The 24,845-nt window shown below is 48.0% G+C and overlaps 6 protein-coding genes across 6 annotated transcripts; 4 read left to right on the plus strand and 2 right to left on the minus strand.

Moving 5' to 3' along the window:
* Positions 1-1,137: 1,137 nt before the first annotated feature.
* Positions 1,138-2,303, plus strand: K441DRAFT_88829 (uncharacterized protein). The gene is made up of 3 exons (XM_067654512.1): positions 1,138-1,502; positions 1,551-1,994; positions 2,070-2,303. The coding sequence occupies exons 1-3, from the start codon at positions 1,267-1,269 to the stop codon at positions 2,122-2,124; spliced, it is 735 nt and encodes a 244-aa protein (XP_067504301.1). The 5' UTR covers positions 1,138-1,266; the 3' UTR covers positions 2,125-2,303.
* Positions 2,304-3,739: 1,436 nt separating this feature from the next.
* Positions 3,740-4,709, plus strand: K441DRAFT_677074 (RTA1-domain-containing protein; the record flags this gene model as incomplete). The annotated part of the gene is made up of 3 exons (XM_067651029.1): positions 3,740-3,981; positions 4,044-4,296; positions 4,329-4,709. The coding sequence occupies 3 exons, from the start codon at positions 3,740-3,742 to the stop codon at positions 4,707-4,709; spliced, it is 876 nt and encodes a 291-aa protein (XP_067504302.1).
* Positions 4,710-5,304: 595 nt separating this feature from the next.
* Positions 5,305-11,012, minus strand: K441DRAFT_610326 (uncharacterized protein). Its single transcript, XM_067645534.1, has 8 exons — positions 10,809-11,012; positions 10,471-10,748; positions 10,357-10,415; positions 10,105-10,297; positions 8,869-10,057; positions 8,249-8,814; positions 7,570-7,939; positions 5,305-7,518 (listed from the first exon to the last, which is right to left on the minus strand). Exons 1-8 carry the CDS (start codon positions 10,823-10,825, stop codon positions 5,511-5,513), a joined length of 4,680 nt encoding a protein of 1,559 aa, XP_067504303.1. The 5' UTR covers positions 10,826-11,012; the 3' UTR covers positions 5,305-5,510.
* A 350-nt stretch (positions 11,013-11,362) lies between these two features.
* K441DRAFT_659234 (P-loop containing nucleoside triphosphate hydrolase protein) lies at positions 11,363-14,219 on the plus strand. The gene is made up of 8 exons (XM_067648485.1): positions 11,363-11,691; positions 11,754-11,762; positions 11,817-12,039; positions 12,101-12,700; positions 12,766-13,376; positions 13,436-13,500; positions 13,559-13,719; positions 13,773-14,219. Exons 1-8 carry the CDS (start codon positions 11,597-11,599, stop codon positions 13,890-13,892), a joined length of 1,884 nt encoding a protein of 627 aa, XP_067504304.1. The 5' UTR covers positions 11,363-11,596; the 3' UTR covers positions 13,893-14,219.
* Positions 14,220-15,168: 949 nt separating this feature from the next.
* On the plus strand, positions 15,169-17,196 carry K441DRAFT_88997 (uncharacterized protein). Its single transcript, XM_067654513.1, has 5 exons — positions 15,169-16,011; positions 16,067-16,732; positions 16,802-16,830; positions 16,886-17,044; positions 17,102-17,196. Exons 1-4 carry the CDS (start codon positions 15,327-15,329, stop codon positions 16,907-16,909), a joined length of 1,404 nt encoding a protein of 467 aa, XP_067504305.1. The 5' UTR covers positions 15,169-15,326; the 3' UTR covers positions 16,910-17,044; positions 17,102-17,196.
* An 827-nt stretch (positions 17,197-18,023) lies between these two features.
* Positions 18,024-19,908, minus strand: K441DRAFT_677078 (MFS general substrate transporter; the record flags this gene model as incomplete). The annotated part of the gene is made up of 5 exons (XM_067651030.1): positions 18,024-18,208; positions 18,274-18,953; positions 19,013-19,173; positions 19,228-19,404; positions 19,543-19,908. The coding sequence occupies 5 exons, from the start codon at positions 19,906-19,908 to the stop codon at positions 18,024-18,026; spliced, it is 1,569 nt and encodes a 522-aa protein (XP_067504306.1).
* Between the last annotated feature and the right edge of the window lie 4,937 nt (positions 19,909-24,845).

Consider the following 24,845-nt stretch of genomic DNA (forward strand, 5'->3'; position numbering starts at 1 on the left):
ACACGCCGCCTGTAGAAAATTTCGAAATTCATTTGAAAAATCGGTTCCACAAGGCTGCGGTTGCAAGGCGTCTTAATCAAATGGGATAGAGTTAGACTTGCTTAGAGGATGATGGATGGTGACGACTGCATGTTGTAACAGCGGAGTTGATTGGGAAAAACTGACGGTTGTGTTTGGGCAGAAATGGTTCTTGGCGGACTCTGAGCGGAGTCGTGCAGGTCGCAGGATTGTATTGCAATTCCGTGCGATACGCATGGGTGCAACTTCTAAGAGGGAGATGGATGGCTTAGTAAAAACTGATAATAAGTCGAAGGATCTTTCGTAGAAGGTTTTAGGTTACCTTCGGTAGTAGCAGCGGCCTTTGTTCTTTTACGCAAGTTATTCACCACCACGACGACTACATATTCGACAGCTGACACCTTTTGGCATTTGCCAAGAGAAATACGGTGTTTTCAGGTATTAAGGTTAGCGAACAGAGGTAGATCCAATAGCGCACTAAGGCGGTTGTGCATACAATTAACCAGACCAGGTCACTGCTTGATAATCAAGAGGAGAGCATTGGCTAACATCCCTGATGCGTTGTGGTCTTTTCGGGACTTCCGCTCCGTAGTGTCGTATTAAAATTTGTTGATATTCAGATTGATGCCATAGCATATGCTGCAGATTGGCGGCCTTGACGCGTATCGAGGCGCAGGCGCAAGGCATTCACAGCACCAAAGCGTTGGCCTTGACAGACAAGGAAGGGCACAGAGCTGGAGCAAAAGCTGCCTTGCTGCTGTAAACGTCAGCTCTCGCTACCTTATCTCTTTTAGGCACCCCGTCCTCTGCTAATCAAAGATGGAAAACAGAATTGAACAACCAGGTCAGAACACGGACAACATGGATCAATCTACCACTGCACTAAAGAAAAGCAGGGCAAAATCTTGCACAGCGTGCCGACAAGTGGAGGTAGGGCTACTTTGCGCCTCAGACCAGCCGATCCCACGTATAAATGCAATCAATACTGATCTAAATATAGCTCCAATGCGACGCCAAGGATACCTATCCAGCGTCATGTTCGAGGTGCAGGGCAGGTAATCATGACTGCAAGATGGACTCGACCTTTAAACGAATCGCCACTAGGCGGTTCGTTCACAGAACTCTAATTTTCGGCGAACAGATTCTGAATGAGTGAATAGGCGTGTCGAAGATCTTACCAATCAGCTCAATAGTGTTCAAAGAGCCCTCGCGCTAGAGCAACCAACGGATATCCCGGAAGGTAGTGATATGCATCTATCTCATCACCATCAGGCTTCAGCTGCTCTTCCAACGCCCTCTGTGGAACAGCTGTCATTGCACCCCTTTCAAAGCGCCCCTCAGGTCGTCACCCCTTCTAAGAGCTCTTCATCAAGCACCGCATGGTTCGACGCAAACTCACTAGTTTCAACACCAAATTTCCCTCACTATTGGGTTATCGAAGGGATCACAATTGAGCACAGCGTTGTTGTCGATATTTTCCAACAGTAAGTCTTCCCGTAATGGTCTCAGCAACCTAACTCACGAGTTTGAAGATTTAATGACTTTTACTATCCCCACCTTCCAATTATTGAGCCAGTCACGTCTCTGCAGGACCTATACAGTTCAAGCCCCGCTCTATTTTGGAGTATTGTGCTTACCGCGAGTCGTCATCACCCTCACTATGCAGTAGTGTATGAGCAACTAAAAGACCCCTTTCGGCGACTTATCGGGCGCACTTTAAGCTCGCCACTCAATATTCTCAGCGATTTGCAGGCCGTGCTTATTACTTGTCACTGGCCTCTGGAGATTAAACTGCAAACTGAGGATCCGAGCTGCATGCATTCTGGGATGGCCATTAATGCAGCCTTGCAGATGGGTTTGGACAAGTCTGAAGACGAAGTGCTGTTTGGCTATCGTAGAGCGAGGTACTCTCTAAAGAATTTCAGTCAAAAGTATAGCGTGATGACTTGGATGAAATGCTTCCAGATTGGCACTCAGTGAGTCTTGCCGCTAGTTCCTACGTTCAATTTGGATATTTAAATACCATCGGGTTTTAACTGACCTCAATTTAGGCTCAGTTCATGGCATGGATTGCCTCCCCCTATTAGTTCTGCATCAAGTCTTTAGAAACTCTCTGTGCTTTATGACGAAGCTAGCATCCCGAATGAGATGATTGCAATGACAGAGATCCAGCGGCAGTTCGCCCGATTTACAAACATACTTGAAGAATCTGGCACTGAAGTTTCAGTATCTCTTATACAAATCTTTGCTCAGGATCTGGGTGATATCAAACGACGATTTTCAACCTCGTGGTCGGCAATCAGCGGATATTAATTTGCAGGGAGTAAAGCTATACTTATTTGCTCTTCCTCTCGTATCGATTGATCAACAGCACATTAGGGCTCTGCGCGGCTTAGATTCTGCAGCATTTCTCTGCACTATTTTGCAATGGGGACATGTGGCTGCCATACGGCTCACCCATCTCATGGTTGAGCTGGGTGGTTTGCGCGGCGTTGATGATCCGTCGTGTGGAACATACGAGAGCGGAGGATGTCCTCTACTTGCGCATCCTAAGCACCATTTCCGAGTCGCGTTCTTCGCCTGCACCATGCTTCTCAAATATCTTGACTGTAACCGGGATGCGTCTCCAGCCGATAAAGAAGCCGCTCGCAATGCAGTGTCCACAACGTATCAGCTCTTCAACAGATTTCAATCTTCATATCAGCATGTACGGGCAGCGAAAATGATGGAAGTCCTGGCCCGTACGGTTGTACCAGACCGGGGAAGAATGGTGACACGTCAAAACTCGATTGGGAGCTTCGCTCTTATATAACGCGATCCGGACAGCGGCAAAAATTCGAGGCCGCCTGAACGATCCGGAGTTTTCCATCACTGCGACCCCTTCGAACAGCGCGCCTTCTGCGACGGACGGAATGGATCAGGGCATGAGGACAGTCGCAGATTTTTCTCAAAGTGCTGACATGATGTCCCAACAAGCTACGGCCTCTGGCCACAGCTTTCCTTGGGGTCTGTGGGACGATGAATTGTTTGATACGCTAGGCTTTGGTTGGAATGACCAGCCCTATCCTAACATGTCTGGGAATATGGATTTTCTATAAATCAACTGCGAGTCGTGCTAACAATACCTTATCTTAACTGCGAAATTCCCGGTTTCTCTCAAGCTCTGTCGCTTTGGTCATCATCTTTAAAGCATGTGTAATTGGTGTAAGCAGCAAACCCAGCCAGTTTCAACCTGTGCTGCACCCACAGACTACTTCATCCCGGCTACAGTTGAGATTAACCATGTAGCTGCACGAAACGCGACGGCAATCTGCAGGTTTTCACGTGTATGGACCTTCTACAGCCGAAGTATTAGGTTTCATAGCTGCGCCAACACGCTCGCACTCCTGAACTGCGAAACCCGCAACTCGGACTTGGCGCTTACCACCAATCACATAGCTCCAATTAAGGTGCGAATTCAGGAGCACCATTCTGCTATCCACTTTGCGATGCTCACAGCTTACGAGCGCTGAACCAAAATATCAATGGTTTACGGATTTGTCCATGTCTAAGCCTCCATGGAGTACTTATAAGAGATACTTACAACCCGGGAGGCAAATCATACCAAGCAGACCAATACCAAGGACTCTAATTACAACCCTAACTATAACAACACCAAAAGCCGCTGAGCTGAATCTTTAGATATGGGCCTTATTGCCAACCCCGTGATCCCGGATGCGCAATGTACACTACAAACCTGCTCTCGTCTTCAAGCTCATTATCAATACATTCCTTCTCTAGCAGGCAATGCACTCTACGCAGGCATATTTGGTCTCCTACTCGCCTTTCAAATCTTCTTTGGGTGGCGGCCCGAACATGGGGTTTCCTCGGTGGCATGTTCGGTGGACTAGTCCTCGAAATAATCGGATACGTTGGCCGCATTCAAATGCACTCCAACCCATTCACTGACAGCCCCTTCCTCATGTAAGCCAACATATCACATATGACCTAATTATTTAAGAGCACCCAACTAACCAATCCCCCAGGTCTCTCGTCACCCTCACCATCGCCCCAGCTTTCCTCTCCGCCTCCATCTACCTCTGCCTGTCCCGTATCGTAGTCGTCTACGGTGAAGACCTCTCCCGCTTCCGTCCCCGCACCTACACCCTCATCTTCATATCCTGTGACTTCATTTCGCTAGTGCTGCAAGCCGCCGGCGGCGCTATCGCCTCGGGCGCCAACGCACCCAGCCAAGACCAGATGGGCATCAACATCATGATCGCAGGGCTCTCCTTTCAAGTCTTCTCGCTCGCACTCTTCGTCGCCCTTAGCGCCGAGTTCGCCTAGCGCGCGTTCCGCAGCCCGGCGCGGCTGAACGCGGACTTCGAGCGGCTGCGCGACTCGCGCTTCTTCAAGGCCTTCCTGTCAAGCCGGGCGTCGCGACGCTGTGCATCTTCGTCCGCTCGTGCTTCCGCGTCGCGGAGCTGTCCGGCGGCTTCCATGGCGCGCTGGCGAACCAGCAGGTCACGTTCATAATCATCGTCGCGGTCGGTGTGCTGACGGCGTGCCATCCGCTGTTTGCGTTCCAGGGCCGCTGGGCGGATGCCGGGTGGAGTCTGCGCGGGCACGCGGTGGCGGGTAAGGATGTCAGTGCTGAGAGTTTGGGCCAGGGCGAGCTGGGGATGGGGAAGGTTGGGGGGGTTGTCGTGTGAGTGCCGCAGTCAGATTGAGGACGAGGAGGCGCAGTTAAGAATCTGCGGAGCTCGGGGGAGCACTAGGGGGGGGGTGGCAGTTTGAAGGTAAAGAAGTGTGGGGTAGTGAGCTGGGTGGAGCGATGACGTAGTTGCTGCTTACTGCTAGAGATGTTTATTTATTAGGGTTTGGGATAAAGGGTTGGTTTAGAGTGTGAGATGGTCAGATAGTCTTAGACTGTAAAACGCGATTTCTTTTGTTAATACCAAGGTAGAGGGGAAGTCTTTGTATACATTTACGATGGGGAGGAATAGGAGCTGGATATTAGAGTATTCGGATGCTTAGGAATACAAAAGCTTCTCTCCTGTATTATAATGGCTTTTTATTGGAACCAGTGACTGTCAAATGTGCAATTACTTCCCCCTAAAATATCATTTCAAAAAGCTATCCTGTGCGCCGTTGGTAAATGCATACGTGAGGGGACATTTATTTAGTTGGATGAGTGTCCAAAGTACTTCAAGACTAAACAAAGAGAGCTTTTTTACTGTTCTCTTGAGCACCTGAAGACACATTTAGGACACCGAAACTTGATTAGACGCCTCTAGGGTGCATAGGATACGCCTGTATTTGTTCATTTTTGGCAAAGACTCATTCAAACGATATTGCATTTATATACGAAAGCCCATTTAACCTCCACACCGGGTATCTCAAATCATCCTTGCCAAGAATTTCAACTTCACCTTCCAGCACTATATAGCTTACTATCCCATTCCAAATTCCATAAACTAGTCCGTTCCCTCCAACGCAAACCACTACCTACCCTAGAAAAAATACGGCACAATATCACAATCCTCAATGCGATCAAACTTCTCAAACTTCCCCTGCAACTTCCCTCCCCTCCCGAGGACCCCTTGCATCGCGCCTTCCGCCCCGTCACTACTCTCCAGCTTCCGCCACCCGCCCATCTGCGCCTGTTCCTGCACAAAAAACCCCATCGGCGGCGCGCTCTCGTGCTTCCTCGCAATCATGCCCTTTGCGCCCGGCGGCGGCGGCAGCTGTGGCAGCGGTGTCTGCGCGCCCAATATCACGGTCGCCTGGTCGCGGCGCTCGGCCTTGACGCCCGGCACGGGCGGGAAATAATAAACCGGCCTTAAAAACAGCTCTGCGGAGCGCGGGAGGAAGACGGGGCCGCGGCAGACTTCAGCGAGGATGGGACCGGCGGCGGCGGCGGGGTCGGGGCGGAAGAGCGGGACCTTGATGACGTCGAGGGTCAGGCTGCTCTTGGTCAGATAGAGGGCCTTCGGGGTCCAGGTAAGGGAGTAAGGCAGGCGGGAGGCGTAGATGGAGACGGTGGTGCCGAGGGGGATGGCGGTGCGGAAGACGAGGCGGGGCGGGCTGCGTGCGGTTTTGTGCAGCGATAGGCGGTGCGTTGAGACTTGGAGCGTGAGGCGGAGAGGGGGCTTGGGCCCGCCTTCGATCGGCGGCTCGTCTTGCCGTGCTTCCAGGGCCGCTAGGTGCAGGTATCCGCCGCAGGGGGAGAAGTGCGTGCGGATGAAGATGTGGCAGCTGCGAGGAGCAGAACAGCGCAGCGTGCGGGTGAAATAGGTTTTATTGGAGTAGTCGGCGAAGAGGATTTCGCCGCCGCCGAGCGGCCAGACGAGGAGGGGGGAGGAGGGGTGGAAGACTGGAGGGGAGTTGATGAGTACGGTGGTGAAGAGGTGGCAGAATTGGAAGATTGGGACAGCGCTGCCGGTTGAGGTGTCGTAGACTTGTAGTTTAACTTGTGGACAGCCGTGGCGTCCGCAAGAAGCTCGTTGGTTTGAGAGAAGAGCCTCGAGCCTCGCACTATCTTCGTTCTCTTCATCGCTAGACGCCTCGCTATCGGCACTCTGGGAGTAATCGCTTTCAAAAGATGATGTTTCAATGGATTCGTCTTCATCGGATTCATCTTCTTCACCCAGCTTAGTACTTGCTGAACGAGTTGAAAGATCCGAGTCGTCAGCTTCAGAGTTCGCCTTGGATGTGAAGGAACTTCTAGCCTCGGTGTTGAGAGACTCTTCAGAGTCAGAGTCGCTGAGATCTGACATGTCTTTCATGACTATGTCAGACACACCGGAACCCCAGTCGTTCCACTGGTCTTCATCATCAGTCTCGTCTGAGTGGTATTCAGTGGAGCCCTCGCTCCATGACTCGCGTGCGGAGTTGGTCTCAATGGACGATAGTTCCATATCGGAGTCCAGCTGCAAGGACTCCGCATCCAGCTCCTCTGGAAGACGATCCTGCGCAGTCTCTTCAATACTTTCAATACTTAGGGACGTCTTTGAAGAGTTGGCTGACGACAAGCTGTCAGCAATCGACGATGCGCCGTCAGACCGTTCCTCAGCGCTGGGCGTAGCGGAGGAGCCGTTCGCTTCCTGTTCATCGAGAGTGTTTGAAAAAAAGTCTACGAAATTTTGCATGATGAAGTCGTCTAGTCCAGTCGAGTAGAGGTCGCGATGAGTAACTTTTTGCCGTGTTGCTACAGCAAAGTAGCGTCCATTGCTAGCCAATTCCTCGAAGTAATTGAGCTCTTCCTCAAGACCACTCACGGGGACATAGTCGCCTTTTTCCGACAGTGAAAATATTTGAGAGCTTATGTGGAGGTATTTGAAGTCGGGAGTACAAGAGACTGGGGGTGGGCGACCGATGATGGTAGTTCGTAGAGGGGCATCGTAGAGATTCCAGCTTTTCTTGGACACCGGAAAATTCTGCGAATGCTTGAGCTTTGGCCTGTGGCCATTGAGACTCCATCTCTGACACTCAACATTCCACTGAGAATCATCTCCCTCTCTGTTTTGCCTCGTTAACCTTATGCAGATAGTCGAGAGTAGGCTCACTTACAGTTTCTGAAGTTCTATGACTTGCACTTCATTCCCTTGCTCATTAATGTGGTCAAAATAACGGCTAATATCGACTCCCTCCGGATTATTATCCTCCGCAAATAGGAAACTTTTGTACCGACTCTTGTTTTTATGGAGAAAATGTTTAGGCCCCAAGGAATTCCAAAGGCAGCGATCAAGATCCCCAGGGCAAGAGCCTTTACTTGAAGCATACTCATCCAGAAAGTATCCCCATTCTCCTACGAAGGTGTAGTATTGCTGGCTCAATGACCTCCCGAGCTCGCAATTCATTACGAACCATCGCGGGAAGACGCGTCTCAGGTGTAGACCAGCCCACACACGAGATGCGTTAAACCAGAAATTGAATTGACCTTGGATTGAGTCAGCAATGAGAATATATTGTAGTTATTGACGACAGGTCTAGACCTCCTTGCCCCATGCGTTGTTGAAGCATACACTAAATTTTAGGTGGCTTTGTTGTGTCCTTGTGAATGACTCTTTATACTTGAGAAAACAGTATTGGCTTCTCCCCGTGTCAAGTTTCAAAATCCTTCAGCCTCGGAAGCCTACATGGAATAGCAAGGATTAAACAAATAGCCCCTCACGTGTATGCCTATTCAACGGCGCATTGGATATTCTGGTGTTATACAACCGGGGGGTAGAGAATTGGGCATGCTTACCTTCTACAAGAAGGCTCTGTACTTGTAAGCAAGTTAAGAACTGACGAGACATGACGAACTGTTGAACTTTGTCGCACCGATCTTGTGTGCCGGCAACTTCATCAAGATGTTTGTCCCAATATTTTGCTGCGTAACCAAGCAGTTGGTGGGAATGGATGTCCTCGCCTAGCTCAGAATCGCCTGTGCTTGTGTAGAAAGTATCATCTTTCTTTATCAACAGCCGCCGGTATCGCGGCTGTGATAGATATTTGAGGCAAATCTCGGCAATCTCGGCGCTGGTAATTAAGCATTTACTGCATGGATCCTCCCCTTGTAGAATATTCCTTTTCTTCACGAGGTAGTTCCGAACGGATAAATGTGTCAGGGAGCACACGTTTCTGGATCCGTCCTGGTTCTCTTCTCTGACCTCAACAAGAGGAGCACAAAGTTCGAGAACTTTGTCCTTGAATAAGGTCTTCCGATTACTCATGTTTTTACCGTGCTCAGTTGAACACATACCCACGGCTTCGCAAAGCTCTTGGAGATAGAGAGGCCTTTTTGCATAAACAATGCAAGACAATATCTTGCTAAACATAGAGTGGTCAACAAGGTTACGTGATCAGATTAAAAAGAATTCTTACCAAGTAAGGGCTCGATCCTCGGGCTTGATGTTCCGGAGCTTGCGGTCATAGTATACCTCATAGTCTTTGGGAAGACCCTCCTGAATCAGCTCTTGCACATCTTCCAAGCTTGCTGCGGCAGAGATGGCTTCAACCATGAGGGAAGCCCAGAGAAAATTCCCACGAGTTTGACGCTGCAAATCATTTAAAACCAATTTCTTTGTGCCAGGGTCAATATCCAGGGAGCGAATCTTAGGCAAAGAGCTTTTAAGGTATTCTTCGATGTCTGAGTTGTTGCGATGTTCATCCACAAGAATCATTTTGAAATGCTCAAGGCTTTGTCGTATCCAACGGCGGTCCTGGCTACTACACCACAACCGGATAGCAGGTGAGGTGGTACAAGCAAGTTCTTCGAAGAATTGGACGACCTCATAAACCTCAGGCCAATCGGTTCTTTCATCAAGACCGTCTATGAGTACGTACGCTGGCAACTCAGAAACAATGAACTCAATGAACTTCTTGATATTTTCGGGGTCGTCATTGTTCTTCCAGATGAATGCGTGAAGTTGGTCAGGTATGTCTTGTAACTGATCATGAAGCTGCTCGAAAAGCTGCTCGGCGATATTCCGAAATGCTTGAATTGAGGAACACTGCTCATCAAATCTGTAATACTGATACGCAATACCTGAAAGTGATCTGGCTTCTTTGATATGGCGAACAACGGAGGCACAAAGAACGGACTTGCCCATTCCTGGCGGTGCAGTAAGCCAAAGCGTGGACGACTTCTCGTCAATCCACTCTTGGAAAGTATCGTCTTTCAGAAGCCAGCCACATGTTCCTGCTCCAGCGGCTTTCAGCGCCGATATCCCGCGGGCTTGGTGCCGGAAATTACTTTCATTGAGAGTTGACCCTTTGCGAAGCCATTCGTGTACTTTCCTTCGCCGAACGTTATCTTCATTACGTCGCCTTTCCTCAGCAAGCTCCATTTTTTCTTTTCGCTGTTCTCTAATCCATTTCGAAATCTCATGTCTTGCTAGGCTTGCTTTGCGCCTTTCCCTTGCTGTCTCTTCTATCTCGTCCCGGTGCATTTCCTCCTGAATGATTGGCACTAGTCTTGCGATGTTATTTGCGTCATCTGCTAGATTCTCTAGGATTTCGTCTAGCCTCTTGGTGCTTATAGAGGTCACAGATCTCATCATTGCGACGGGAGCTAGAGAGATGAGTTGAAAGTAACTATTGAAAGGGATGCCTACCCACCAGATCGATCGCATTCTTCCACAACTTTGCTCCAAAAGCGGAGGATGCTCACGTAAGAGGCTCTTAGCACATCCTGCATCTCTGTAGAATGACCGAAAAGCTTCTCATACTTGGTTAACCGAGACAGTCGCTCAGTTAAGGCTTGGAGCTGAGACTTGATCTGGCTGTACAAGTCTACGTATCGTTTTGAGCACTTCGAAATAAAGTAAGTCCGTCTTCAATAATACTCAGCGAGTTCAGTGGAGCACATACTTCAATGATAGCTTTCAGCCCTCCCCACACTACTGCAGATGGCATGGGATCCGCTTGGCCTGCGCATTTATGTCAGCATTAACCAATACTTCGATGCTCGGCAGTGGATCGAACAGAGGACGTCCAAAATTCCACTATAATCAACCATCACAGTAATTACTGGCTCTAAAACCTTGCGAATAATTCGCGTTGAAGTTTTATTTGAAGACTCCCGCTCGACCTGCTCCACAGATTGCAGAACATCTCCTGGAGTAACGGACTCGCCAGTATCCAAACATTTCCGAATAAATTTCGGCTGTCTGTTTTTCGGGAACGAGCCCAGAAACTCATCGATGGCTCCCCGGAATGGTGAGTTTGCAAACGTGATCGTCGAAGGGGCCAACGTCAATGAGCTTTTATCCGTTAAATTTTCTCAATAATAAAAAGACATTGTACATCTAAGGAAATAATACCTTGCATATTGTGCCATACTGCATCTAGCACACGATCGCTCGTATCCAGTACCAAAAGGAGAGTTTCCGTTATCTCGTAAAAGCACTCCTAGCGAAGGGCGGAGTATTAAGCTTAAACTACATCTCGTTATATGAACAGGAAGGAGGTGTGTCTTGGTTTAACAAGGCCCACGCAGTGCGCTGACACCGCTAGGTGTGACGTTCTTCTGGCCCCAACGATGAGGCTGGGTTGCAAGCATAGACAGATAAGTCGTGGCACACTTTCTTACTAAGCAGCTTCTTTAAAGTAAAATTCTACAAAGCTGGTAAGAGATCGGATTTTAAAAATGTTTTGCTAAGTATAAAGTTATTAACGGGCTTTATATACGAAAATTTAAAAGATTTTATTCAAAGTGTGGTTGTTAAACCTCAGTTGTTCTTCACATGGCCAAAAAAAAGTGTGCCACGACTTATTTGTCCATGCCTGGTTGCTACTTGGCGCCTCGGAGCTATTCGCCCCGCCCTCAAAGCTGACATTGAGCTAATACTAGAGAAGCTTTCTCATGTGATGGGCTGCATGCTGCAGCCCTCAAACACACCAGCCATGTATTTTCAGCAACGCGATCGGCTCTGTCCAAGCCTCCGTTGCAGGCTGGCAAACCTTTGTCTGCAACTGCGTGCAAAGAGCTCCGTTGCGCGTCTTTCCCAGCTAGTCGCACCAATATCTGGAGTGCATCAGCAGTACGTTTATACAGCAACTTACCCTTTATGATAGCCAGCCACCAGCCAGATCCTTTTTGGGATTAATAATGGAATCTACAGCAAATTTCAAAACGAAGGATGAGCAGGAGAAAAGCAAGACCGAGGGCAGCAAGAGCCAGCGCATCTTGCGTGTTGATCAGATGTAAGTTTACCGGTCCCAGAATTTACCGCATATCATGCTCTAACTCCGTATTCTACAACCAGCTACAGCAGGTAGTCTTCCATTATCAAACTAAGAAGCTTAGCACTCACGAAGTTCCTCTTTAGAAAGGATCGCCAAATACACTATGTGAAAACCGCAAAATCTAGTCTAACTCAAGCTAAATATGAGCGGATGAATAAGACTACACTGGTTGTGCGCCGGATCATTAGCAAGCAGGGCATGGTCGCATCCACGGAAGTCGATATCAAATCAATGCCCCTGAGGGATATCCTGCTGGAGATATTTGAAGGTGTAGAAGGGCTACAATTGAACAAAACACCCCCAGTGGTTGGTCAATCCATTCAGCCCTTAGCACTCTAATATACTGACCCTTCATTTTTGTCTAAAGGCAGACCCGGAACTCCTCTTCCACGCGCTACCCAGCCTTGAAAAGCGGCTCCAGTCAGAAGAAGCCAAAGATGTTCCTAATAAGTCCCTGATAAACGACCTGAATAGTGTTCTCGAGTTCATAAGAGAGGATTTTGGACGCATCATGGCCAGTTTGGACTCCCTATCTGAGCATGATGAAATTACATTCGATTTGCTATGGGCTCTTTTCCAGCCGAATACAATAGTTTACACAAAGGACAACATGTTGAAGGAAGCACAGGCCTATAGGTTCCTCAGCGGGAGTTACAAGAAACAACAAGACGGCTCACAAATTTTTCAAATGCGATTGCGGATGATTAGCCATGACGGACAAGAACTAGGCTGGGGCGAACAAAATTTGCAAATTGGCAGCTTTGAAGGAGCCAAAAAAGTCTATCACCTTGCCACCTTCCCTCTTTCCGTTCATCCTGAAAAGGAAGCGGCGCGGACTGACCTTATTCGGCGCGGGCGGATGTTCGTTGACTTGCTGAAGACTAATTGTAAAGAGTATAGCGGAACGGCCATTACAGAGGATAGGAAGATAGTCATCAGAGGGAGTTACAAGGCAGTGAGATTCTTCGTGAGTTTTCCTGTTACATCGACTCTATTGTTACCTGTTTTACTAATATGCGTTGCTAACACTAGGCGCATGGTCGTATAATGCTTGACCCGGTGACTTTCCGGCAACAAAACGCATATTCAGACTTAATGCTACCTTCCGTATCTCTTCCAGTCAATCCCGAGACGTTCAAGGACGATGAGCTTCTTTTGTGCAGTCACTCTCTCTTGGGCTTCAGTTTTTCACAAAAAAAGTGGGGCGTGTTTGCCATAAATAAGGTAGCTGATGTTCAGTGGAATGCTGCGGCATTCAACAAACTCGTCATGGACCCCAAGAAGCGCGACCTGGTTCACACACTAGTAAAATCCCACCGAAACGATGGCGTTCAATTCGACGACATCGTTGAAGGCAAGGGAAAGGGACTAGTCGGACTCTTAAGTGGTAGCCCGGGTGTAGGAAAGACTTTGACGGCCGAAGTGGTCTCCGAAGTCACCAAACGTCCTCTTTACATGGTCTCAGCCGGTGAACTTGGGACGCAAGTATATGAAGTCGACGAGCGCCTAGAAATGGTGCTCGAGATCACAAGGAGATGGGGATGCCTGCTGCTTATAGATGAAGCCGACGTTTTCCTGCAGAAGCGGGATGGCTTGGATCTTCAACGGAATTCCCTGGTTAGCATATTTCTGCGCCGTATAGAGTAAGTTCAATAGCTTCCTCCGCTTCGTCTTGGAATAGCCAACGCTCATTACTGCGCAGATATTTCCAAGGTATTCTTATCATGACTACTAATCGGAAGAATATCATTGATGCCGCTTTTGAAAGTAAGGATTCTTACTATTATTCTGGTGATTGTATCTTTACTAACCCACACTCTCGCAGGTCGCATACATTTTAAGCTTCACTACGATGACCTTGATGAAGTAAGCCGCGCCACCGTGTGGAAGAACTGCTTGGGGAGCGGACCGTCAGATTTGGCGAGGCCAAATTTCAGTGATGAAGAGATCAAGAGCCTAGCCAAGCTGAAATTAAATGGCCGCCAGGTAAGCACGCCCATTACACGCATCTTTCTAGAGCTTCTAATGATAATTTGTAGATAAAAAATGCATGTGCTTGCGCTTTCTCGATTGCCGTTGAAGTTAAGAAGCCCTTAACCATGGAGGGAATCCGTATGATTCTGGATATAGTGGTAGAAGACATGGAGGAAGGTGATTGAATGAGCTCCTGGTGATGTCTGTGCATTTGGAAACTCGGAACTTCATAAGTATCAGGCAGCTGAAGTGAATGACCACCCATAGCGTCCCTTCTCGTAGTTAGATGAAAGACGACCTGCGGCTCGGATTAAGTGCCCGAATCGTGATGAAGCTGTCTTACCTTTTGGCACTATCCCTTGCAACGATGATTTGGGTACTATTCTTATCGATATTAGATCGTTAGGATCTTAGAACTCCAGCAATCGCCCTTCCCCCTACCAACAGATCCTCGCAATTCTTTCTTGATCTAAGGTCGGGGAATCGGAGGTTATTGAGCTTAAGCGTAGCAAGTTGCATTTCGACATATTCTCCGTGTTCTCCTGTCGAGGTATACCTCCTATGGAAGTGGTTTGCTTCTTGGATATGGCTGCACGCTTAGGACATGAGGTCAATACTCACCACCGTGGAATTCCGCCCACCACGAAGACGGCACTTGATGAAAGGCGGCGCTTGACGAAAGTCGGCGTAGCCTTACCGTCTTTCATGTGGATGCTCGCCTCGCCGTTGTTGACCCCCACGTCTTGGCTAAATTTGGACTTCTAAAAAAGGCAATCACTCAGTAGGATCGTCAGATCAGGTGTTCCAAGATATTTGCCAGCGGCCATTGAGCCCGATCTGAAACGGTTTTGGTACTGCATGAAGATACCACTCAAGATGTCAAAAGTCACAGCACCGGATCTTCGCATCCGCGAGTTGCCTTTCGTGCAAACAAAAGTCGTGGTCAAACCGTGTTGGAAACGCTAAAGAGCTAGAATCAGCGTATTCTGATGGGAGGAGAGGCTGCAGGGTGCAATAAGTCACGATGTACACATGATACAAGCACAGCTTGAGAATTTGCCCGTGGTATTGCTCCCGGTTGTCATGCGAAGGCTCAAGGTTAGCATGCAGTAGAGCTGAAAAGGGAAGGTGCAAGGAAAGACCGACCCTAAATGCCACAAACCCTTAAAACTATGCACGAGATACATATTGCGCTATTTGAATCTTCGATCACTGGGTTTTCTTCTGGGACTTATTTAATTGCGCATCTCCGCTTCTCAGAACTGGCCCGTCTCACAGGATCAAACGTTTCCCTTGGCGTTGATGGCTTAGCTAGTCCACAGTTGAGCTTCATTACTTTCCTATTCTCCTTTTCAACGGTCTATTAGCTGGAACCGAATCCGGGTTGAGTGGCCAAAGACTGGCCATCTCGGTACAGAACTAAGCGTGGACAGCTCCGACTGTTCATAGCAAGCATCTGCGAAAAATCTCCAGCCTTCTTGACCAATTACCGCCAAGCTACTCAGCTCCGCTAAAAGCACGTTTACAGGTTCTGCTGTGAGGCTCTGCGCACGATGCGTCGTCCTTCTGATGATCCTCAACACAACATGCATATTCAAGCCAGGTGATATCTTGAGAGAATGTCGAGCAAGCTCAGATCAGCTCCGCCGGACTCGAAGTCTGATGAAAATGAGAAATCACCAGCGTTAGGTCAGGCTGGTAAACTTCCCACAACCGCTCCCACACCACCTCAACACCGCGTATCGCGTTACGAAACATACGTAGATTATCTCAATGCTATTGAAGATAGATGGCCGGAGTATGTTCCTCTTCGCCAATACCTTGAGCTCGGCGAATTCAGCGCTCGGAAGTTGCCGCATTCCAATACGAGTCAAGGGCACGGTGCGAAGGTCTTTATAGTGGATATTCTTCAGGATGGAACCGTTTTAATTCCCTCTTCGAACGGAACATTAAAGTACGACCAGTCTGACCACGAGAAGGTTAGAAAACAGAAACTAAAGGACTTCAAGGCGGCGCTCCTTACTGGCAACAGTAATCTCATGTCACGCATTCTGCTGATAGATGGTGCAAACCGGCCTGTAGATCCGCCGCTGGTTGATCTACTAGGCCTAACTTTTGACATCGAACCCGAGTTCTTTCTGGCGCTGCTAGTATCTTACCCATGGTGGAACGAGTGGAACACGATGACTAAAACCGTGGATGTCCCGTCAAGATACTATAAGCCTAACAAATTTTTATTGCTTCCAAATTTTGTATTCAAGTCCATCAAATCTGTAGATATTGGACCTGCCCGGATATCGCTCGGTTAGTCGATGCAGCAGGCTTGTCGAATATGTACAATTAATAACATGTTCTCCAGGTCTCACTTTTGTTCGCGCCAAGTGGGACCCTCAATATACTTATAGGTTCGCGGAATATATCAAGGGAACTCCAAGTATCTTCGGATGGGAAAGAGAGTACGCTCCTAGAGTGACACACCCAACTACTCTGGAACAAATTCGCGCAAGCATCGACACCCAAGACAATGAAGATTCGTCTTGGTCTCATATATTTGCGCAGTGGTTTGCTCACAACTATCGCAGCGGCGGCCCGTCTAGTTCCAATATACCCTTACTTCATTGCCTTCAGCTGCTTGGTAGGCTTCAAATATCACGCAACCAAAGCTACACTCTCACCGTAACGAGGGATTTGAGAAATTGGAAATCCGAGCATGATGAGCTTGAAGACCACGAAGACCCATTAGTGGAGGTTTGGCGAGAGATTCGGGTGAATTTAGAGACTCACAAATCTTTTGTTCGAGCCTTTAGATGTTACATATCCCGTAACTTTGATCCAAAAGAGGCTGAGGGATTTTTTGAGGACCTTCATACCGAGCAAGACGATGTCACGACAGATTTACTTGTCGTGGAGTCTGAGTTTAAAGACATATTGCAAATGCAGGTCGGAAGTTTATCTCTCGCCGAATCAAGAAAAAGCATTGAAATGTCGAAGAAGTCAATCGAGGAAGGCAAAAGAATAAAGCTCCGTGAGTTATCCGCCCCCGGCTAGACCATCAGGTTGCTTATCCATCAAGGCTGATTTTTTCATCCGGTAGTGACTATGTTGGCGTTCTTCTTCATTCCTGTCAGTCTCGCAACATCAATATATGGGATGAATCTCCAACAAATCAATCAAACAGGCCACGACATATGGGCATTCGTGATCACTGCAATTGCTATCGTCGTAGTAGCGCTACTCGCGTGGGCGCTCTCTCTTCTCATCAACAGCGCCTGGACAAATTGGCGAGATCCTAGGCGATATTATCCATCAAGGGAGTACGACAGTTTCTGGCATCGATGTAAGATGATCGTATACCTGTTTCTCCAAGGACATACCGTATGGATGATCAAAACAGGCGGCCTGTTGGCACTCCTCACCAATTTCCGCTATGGATCTCATCAACTTCCGCCAGACCGATGGCCGATCAATTCCGTGTTGTGGCTACCTTCTGACCACCCGCTGCACTGGACTCCTCTAAAATTCGAATGGGTATCTTGGAAATCCTGGATCATTGCTGCGTGGATAGACCTAAGACTTCTCTTCGGCTTCCTCAAATTCCCCGAAAAGCTGCCGCGGGGCATACACACACATTGGGGACCCGTAGCTACAACTTGGGACTTTGTCGAATGGATACTCATTACTGGGACAAACGGTAGAGTGTATCGGTCACATAGTGAGAATGGACACAGCTTGGGGCGTCGCACACCACGCACGGAGGAATACGAGCACGGCTCACTGCATGAGCGGCGCAGCTCACGGCATGAACAACGCACTTCATTGCGGGACGAACGAAGTTCATTGCACACCGGCCGTGGCTCGCGGCAGGAAGAACGCGGCTCATTGGGCGACCACGACAACTTTAGGACACCGCGACACGAGGTTTAGCACTCCCTACCCAAGCTTCCCGAAGTCCTTATCTAGAGTGACATTCAATGCTGCCCACTTATCTTACCGTAATCTTTAATCACATTTCTACTACGCACTTTGGACCAACCTGCCTCTGTTTTCGTCACTAACGGCTTTGATTAATAATACCCAGAAAAGCCCGGCGCTTTCAACCTCAGAGCATTAGCCATAAAAGCCTGTGGATAATCCCGTCTAGAACCCGAACACGGAATTCAAGGACGGCGTCATGCCAGGGCTCTCAATTCCACTGTCGATACCATCACTCAACCCGCAATTTTCGTTTTTATAGAGAAGCTTGGAATTGGTTCAAAATTGCTAGTCTTTATATCGTCGTCAAATCACCATGACTCCAAATCCCAGTCTGCATTAAACTACAACAAGAACCTGAATCCATGCTCTGATGCCTCCCCAGGCACGGCATTAATCGCACCCTCCACATGCTCGCCCCGATCCAGTTTCTTGTTCAGTTTCGCCAAGACAAGTCTCAGTATCGTTGCCATAATAATCGCCAGCACAGCCGTAGCGCTATCCACGGCCAGTGGAATAACCAGATTCGCTGCACATCCACCTGTCAGTGAACCGCACCGACGAAAGCAAGTAAAAAGGCGAAGAGTGACTTACGATGCGTGACGCCCTTCTGCTGCGGATACATATAGCTCGCGTAAATCGAGCTCATATTACTGACTGAATTGATCGCTGCCAGCGCTGCCGCTCGCTTGGCCGGCGGGCGCGGGATCGAGTTCGAGATCCAGGCCAGCGTCACCCCGTAGCCGGTGTATACGCCGGGGACCATCAGCATCATCGCCGCATAGCGCGGTGCGGTGGTGGTGGTGGCTGCGGCGAGGATGAAGGCCGCGACGCCGACGCAGAGTGGCAGCACGACGTGCAGGTAGCGCTCGCCCGTGCGGTCAGCGTGCCAGGCGTTCAAGAATGCCGTGATGACAGCCAGGACGTACGGCGGGGTGGTGAGGAGGAGCGTCTTGACGTTGTTGTATCCGAGGGTTTTGACGACGGTGGGGAAGAAGTTCGTCACGGAGCCTGAGGACACAATGCCCAACAGCATGACCATTAGGATCCAGGTCTTGATGTCTAGGAACGCGAGCTTCATGCCGTGGAAGAAGCTCTGCTGCTCGCTGCTGACCCAGTCGTCCTCGCCGATGTCTTCTTGAAGCCGCCACACGGCTAGCTGGCGCTCCTCTTCCGTCAACCATTTCGTTGTGCGCGGGAAGTTAGGCAGGAGGAAGAAGGCGATGAAGGCGACGATGATGGTGATGGCGCCTTCGATGATGAAAACCCAGCGCCTATTCAGATTGAGATTTAGCTATTGCCGAGGGAATATTTGAGGGTGGAGAAAGCTCANCATGCACGGAGTCCCCGCATCCCGTCCATATTTCCTGTTATACCCGCGGTGATCAATCCACCGAAAGCTCCGGAGATTAGCGAGCCTGAATAGAGAATCGCAGTCCTCAAACCCAGCTCCTTGCGCGTATACCAAGCTGATAGATAGAACAAACAACCGGGCTAAATCGATATCAGTGATAAGACCCCTGGCTCCATATGACATCATATACTCACGAAATACGCAGCTTCGACAAAGCCCAAAAAGAAGCGAGTAGCGAGTAGGCCTCCAAAATTATAACATCCTGCCGTCGCGCCCGAAATTATTCCCCACACAATCATGCAGCTCGGCAAATATATAGCCGGCAAACCGATCTTGTTCAGAAACAAGTTCGAGGGTACTGCGATTGTGAGCTTAATCCTGGTCATTAATTGGATTCGCGCAGTAGTTTACTCTGCATAAGAATATATCCCACAAACAAAATACTAACAGTTGTCTATCCTTGCGATCAGCCCAATTCAGCCCAACCCACCATTTCCACCAACACTCACTTGATATTGCCAACTTGCTAGATTGAGTTCATCCTGCAACCCGGCCAACCTCACTGCCGCAATATTATTCCTATCCAGGTAATTCATGATGTACATGAGAGTAATCGTCGGCAACAATCGCGCATCGATCCTCCGACACAGCCTTGCTTCGGCCTCGGCACGCTGCTCAGCGGACATCTCGCGCACGAGCGGCGGTGGCTGCAGCTTTGCGCCGCGGTCATGGCCCGGCGCAGCGGTAGCAGCAGTGGTGTCGTGCTCGGAGGGGTGCTCGGAGAGGTGCTCTGAGAGGTGCTCGGCGACAAGTTTATCGTCGCCGGGGAGCCTGTAGCGCGGCTTGAAGGGCTCGTGGGCGCGGGAGGAAGCCATTGCAGCGACCAAGATGCGAGACGCAAGATCCAAGAACGGAGCTGCGATGCACGCGGGAACTGTGCTCTGTGGGTGGCAACTGGCAGCAGGAGAGACGGGCGGCGGTCCTTCGAACTCCTCAGCAGAAGAGGTGAGAGACGAAGCTGAGGGTTTTATGGCCCTCGCAGCGATGACATGGCTCAACCACCAACCCGTCACCGCACTCCCCTCCCGGGGGACCCTGATGTGATGTGTTCTGGTCTCTTCTGGGATATGGCAGCAGCAGTAGCAGCGGCGATCACCATATCAGCCGCAGCAGTCGGCAGCGCGTGTTCCGACTGATACCGGTACACGGGATATTCCGGAACATTTCTGCCTCATTCCAGAACGAGCCGTCCTTGCTCCAGAATGAGTTGTGTATGTTCCCCTCTAAAGCTCTGCGCAGGAAGGCTCTAGATTTATCACGAGAATTGAGGATTTATCTGTGCGATAGAAGTGGCTACGGGCTCGTGCACGCCACGACCTTGAGCACGGTCTTGCACGCCTCACCGCTTATTTCTCAACACCCACAACTTCATTCAAAATATACAGATTTTATTCAAAAATGGATGTAATGGAAGCTGCACTCGAGGAGCTTAATATTTAAGAGAAAAGAAACATCCAGGCTACGGCTAAGTATGGTGTTGAGAGAAGCGTGCTCTTAAAGCGCTTCCATGGAAAAACCGGTACCAAAGCTTAAGGATATAATTCTCAACGGCTTCTCTCACCAGGAGCTTCTCAGGCCCTTATTAAATACACTAACGACCTACCCAAAAGAGGGCTTCCTCCTACACACGCAATGGCACGAAATCTGGCCCATGTAATGGCCCTAAGAATGCTAGGAATTAACTGGGTTTCACGCTAGGTTAAACAGAATTTAAAACACCTTAAATCTTTCTACCTTCTGCCTATTAATAAAAACTAAAAGAGGGCTGATTTAGCACTGTATTATAGTCTATACCTTAAGCTCTTAGGTCGGAAGATTAAGGAGTATAATATACAGCCACAAAATATATATAATATGGATAAAAAGGGCTTCCTTATTGGCTATATCTAAAAAAACCCAAAGGATCTTTAGCAAGTGTGCTTATAAGTCTAGAGCAATGCGCTATATTATACAGGATGGAAGTAGAGAGTGGATTATAGTAGTAGCAGCCATTTGTGAGAACAGAATAGTACTCTCTCCAACGCTAATTTATTAAGCTATAATGGGCAACATATAAGATATATAGCTTAAGGATTTCAACCCAGATAAACACAGCTGCTTCTTCTCCTTAATACTAACAGGCTGTACCAATGATAACCTAGGCCTTAAATAGTTATCTATCTTTAATTAAGAGACTAAGGAAAAGGCTTAAAGGGACTGGCGATTACTTATTATTAATGGGCATGGTTCTCACGTTAATATAAGGTTTATTAACTATTGTAATAAGCATAAGATTCTCCTGGTTATATATCCACCTTACTTAACGCACCGGTTACAGCCTCTTAATATCTCTCTCTTCTCTCCTTTTATAATATTCTATAGCCAAGAACTTAACCGCTTTATAATAATTTCTGAAGGATATTCATGCTTTATAAAAAGGGACTCCTTTAGGACCTTTTAGATAGCTTGGAAGAAGGCCATAAAGCCTAAGAATATATGTAAGCTTTGCAGTGCGAAGAATTGAATGAACGACTTGATTGTGAATGTAGCTCTAAAGCCTCTATATATACACGAAGAAGGTGGAGGTAATAAGACATGAAAGGGAAATAGGTAACTGTCGAACTGAGAATGACGTACTTATCACTGTTTGTGATACCTAGTACCCTATGTCTCATTACCCCGCTATTTACCATCATATGTCTCATCGAATGTCTAATTACCTGTTTCCACTACCGAATGACGACTACGTCGTCATTCTATTTATCACCTATCTGGTGTATATATAGAGGCCTTAGAGCCACACTCAATAAACACACGAGTCCTCATTTTCAGACCTCATTTTTAGGTCAACAGTAACTAAAATGGGAACAGTGATCTGCAAGCAATATTGATCTGCAATCAATATATAGGGTGGCGTTGACGCTGTCTTGGAGCCTTCCAAGCGGTGATCTTGTGTCTCAGCACAGTGTCGGTAGTCGGTTACAATATAGCTAGTGGATAGAAAAGGACCGGTATTTACCTATGGGATCCTAATACTATATTAAACTAGTTTAATAGTAAGAAGGAAGAGGATGAAGAGAGACCATTATCTAGTAACTCTATAGGGTCTATTCTAACAGCTAGTAATTAGAAGAAGATTGAAATTAAACTTAGAGAGGTGGTAGAAGAGGTGGTTCAATCTAAGGATAGAAAAGTAAGAGCGCTTACTAAGAATATTTAAGAACTTATGGCGACTAACATTATCCTTTAAAGTCGCATTAAGGGCTATTAAGAAGCTTTTAAGATAGAATAAAGGAAAAGAAAGAGGCAGAAGAACCTTTTTTAATAGCTAGCCACCAATGAGGGGGGTAGAGCTATTATCTATTTACCGAATAAGGGTTAGGAAGTAAAGGAACTCTATTAAGAGAAAGAAGATACTAAGGCTTATAATATAGCTACTAAAGCGGATGAGAAGGTTTAGAGGCAGCTAGTAAAGGAGGGGAAGGAAAGAACTCTTAAGTTTAATAGATCTATAAGGCTTGCTAGCAAAAAAGAAAAGGATAATGCTAAGGCACTGAAAAAGCGCGAAAGGGAAGAGGCTTGTAAGGTACGTGATGTAGAGAAACAACTTCAAGCAGAGAGGAAGTTGATGCAGCAGAGGCAGAAGATTAAGAAGGTTGTATTTACTATTCCTAAGGAGCCTACTATTGAGCAAGTTCGTAAGGTGGAAGATGGGGTAGTCAAATCAGCCAGCGGCCGCCCTCAACAAGTTCGCAAACCACCACAACACTTAAAGGATTCTGTGATAGTTATAGAATAATAGAGCAGCGTTATAAGCCTCTCCTCCTTGATTTTTGTGTATATAGAGCGTTGTGTTGTGTTAAAAACTTTCAAGTTGTAATCTGTATTGATTTTCGAAAATCGTGCACAAGCCAGTATCGTGCCCGAGCCCGTAGCCACTTCTAGTGTAACGTTCCGGCGGACTTTGAGGGGCCGATATATATACAGCGATGTTCACGACCAGCTTCACCCCCCCCCTTTAGCGAGCGCTGCGAGATTTCAAATTCGCTACGCGCATCCAATCTCGCTTGATTGCCGCCAGCTGTACATAGTAATTGTAGCGAAGCCGTATGCTTGGCTGCAAGAACGTCGCGATCCCGCAGTGTCGTGATCTTCATCAGATATCATGAGGTTTCCACCCGTATGATATTGCCAAATTTCATCGACCTCTCTGCAGAGACAGCGTTGTATTCGCGTTTTGGCGGCCACAAGGGAGGCGTAGTTATGGGGGAGAAGGGGGAGAAGAGGAAGCGTACGTCTTTAATTTGATTCCCCTGGCCAACCAAGGCGTTTCTCCAGGGCAACCAAAAAGGTCCTTGCGTGTGGCCACAGCCGTTCGCTACAGGTACTACGTACAGCTAGTGGCAATCAAGCGAGGTTGGATGCGCGTAGCGAATTTGAAATCTCGCAGCGCTCGCTAAAGGGGGGGGTGAAGCTGGTCGTGAACATCACTGTAGTGTAACCTTAATTCTATTAAGTAGGTGTCCCATTTTATAAAGTAGAGCTATATATATTCAATCCCTTAATAAAAAGACGCGCCAATACTTATAAAGTTGGACGAATCTTACTAAAGCGGGAGACTTGACGTTTTGAGGGGAACATTTGCTACTCACTCCTGGACTGATTGTGATAAATTCTTGCGCGTATTGTACCCTTAACATGTTAACTGCCGCTTTGCTGACTTTATAAGCAGGGACGAGAAGGATTGCGAAGCGTTTAGCCATACCGATGGAACCAAGGGTTGTTGGCGGGGAATGGGGTTAAGGTTACATGTTGGACACTTTCTTTACTTTCCCTTATACAGCAGCAGTAGAAAGGCGCACGTCACATTTCTACATTTGTTATAAAAGTTGAGGTTAGACCGTTCCTATCGAAGTTGTTAGAGGAATATTTTTGATACACAAGTACTTTTCATCTACGCCTCTCTCTTCACCTATACATTTGTTCCGAAATGATACAAATAACTTACATCTCTACAATTCCTTCCTGTGTAATAGGCATTACGCCCGCATTGTTAATCAACACATCCAATCCTCCAACCACGTCCTTGGTCTTAAGGCGGTGTTCTACTTTCCCCGCAGCCTTCTTTACATTTGCAATATCCGCGGCGTCAAGCTTCACATAAACCACACGTCCGCTAGATCCGTCTATGAGCTTCTGCAACCCGGAGGAGGGTGTACCGTGGGCTGTGGCAAAGATCAGATTGCCCCCCGAAGAATGTGATGATCGGTTGAGGGCTGTGCAGTAAGTTCAAGGCCCAGGCCGCGGGAAGAGTCCGTGATGAAGTAAGTTTTCATTTCAGGTGCAAAAATGCGGTTGAGATTGCGAGAAGTGTTAGATATTTCTTTTCCAAGAAACAGACAGTGGGAGATGAGAGGGTATCTCCAATTGTTCATGCGACTCTGGAAACTCTTCCCTTGCCCCGTTTATACACCCCAACTTGAACGCCAAACATCATCGTCAGGTCCTAGTCAAGTCTCGTGGGAGTAACTTATTAAGCAACGCTATTCAAGGCCGAATAATACAGGCAGTTTAGTAAACAGCTACTGCAATTTACCATATCCTATATACTCTCCTGGGAAGCAGTTGTTAGGAGGGGCGCTAGCAATCCATCGAAGCGTGGGCAGTGATTGGCTGATTAAAAGCGGAGGGAGTGATTTCATGGACGGTCGGCCATCGCATAATGGCTACAGTGGAGAAACCTCTTGCGGTTGTGGCAGGCAAAGTACATGCC

Source organism: Cenococcum geophilum (assembly GCF_001692895.1).
Source record: "Cenococcum geophilum 1.58 unplaced genomic scaffold K441scaffold_19, whole genome shotgun sequence".
Taxonomy (NCBI): Eukaryota; Fungi; Ascomycota; class Dothideomycetes; order Gloniales; family Gloniaceae; genus Cenococcum; species Cenococcum geophilum.

What these genes read in the sequence shown, in the direction of transcription:
- K441DRAFT_88829 (XM_067654512.1), top strand. Translation starts at nt 1,267, where the DNA reads ATGCATCTATCTCATCACCATCAGGCTTCAGCTGCTCTTCCAACGCCC. An exon ending in GTTGTCGATATTTTCCAACA is followed by an intron (nt 1,503 to 1,550) that starts GTAAGTCTTCCC and finishes ACGAGTTTGAAG; the next exon opens with ATTTAATGACTTTTACTATC. An exon ending in TGCTTCCAGATTGGCACTCA is followed by an intron (nt 1,995 to 2,069) that starts GTGAGTCTTGCC and finishes ACCTCAATTTAG; the next exon opens with GCTCAGTTCATGGCATGGAT.
- K441DRAFT_610326 (XM_067645534.1), bottom strand. An exon ending in GGCTGAAAGCTATCATTGAA is followed by an intron (nt 10,298 to 10,356) that starts GTATGTGCTCCA and finishes TTTATTTCGAAG; the next exon opens with TGCTCAAAACGATACGTAGA. An exon ending in GAGGATCGAGCCCTTACTTG is followed by an intron (nt 8,815 to 8,868) that starts GTAAGAATTCTT and finishes CTCTATGTTTAG; the next exon opens with CAAGATATTGTCTTGCATTG.
- K441DRAFT_659234 (XM_067648485.1), top strand. Translation starts at nt 11,597, where the DNA reads ATGGAATCTACAGCAAATTTCAAAACGAAGGATGAGCAGGAGAAAAGC. An exon ending in TGAACAAAACACCCCCAGTG is followed by an intron (nt 12,040 to 12,100) that starts GTTGGTCAATCC and finishes TTTTGTCTAAAG; the next exon opens with GCAGACCCGGAACTCCTCTT. An exon ending in ATATTTCTGCGCCGTATAGA is followed by an intron (nt 13,377 to 13,435) that starts GTAAGTTCAATA and finishes ATTACTGCGCAG; the next exon opens with ATATTTCCAAGGTATTCTTA.
- K441DRAFT_88997 (XM_067654513.1), top strand. Translation starts at nt 15,327, where the DNA reads ATGTCGAGCAAGCTCAGATCAGCTCCGCCGGACTCGAAGTCTGATGAA. An exon ending in AGGCAAAAGAATAAAGCTCC is followed by an intron (nt 16,733 to 16,801) that starts GTGAGTTATCCG and finishes TTCATCCGGTAG; the next exon opens with TGACTATGTTGGCGTTCTTC. An exon ending in TGGCGTTCTTCTTCATTCCT is followed by an intron (nt 16,831 to 16,885) that starts GTCAGTCTCGCA and finishes TCAATCAAACAG; the next exon opens with GCCACGACATATGGGCATTC.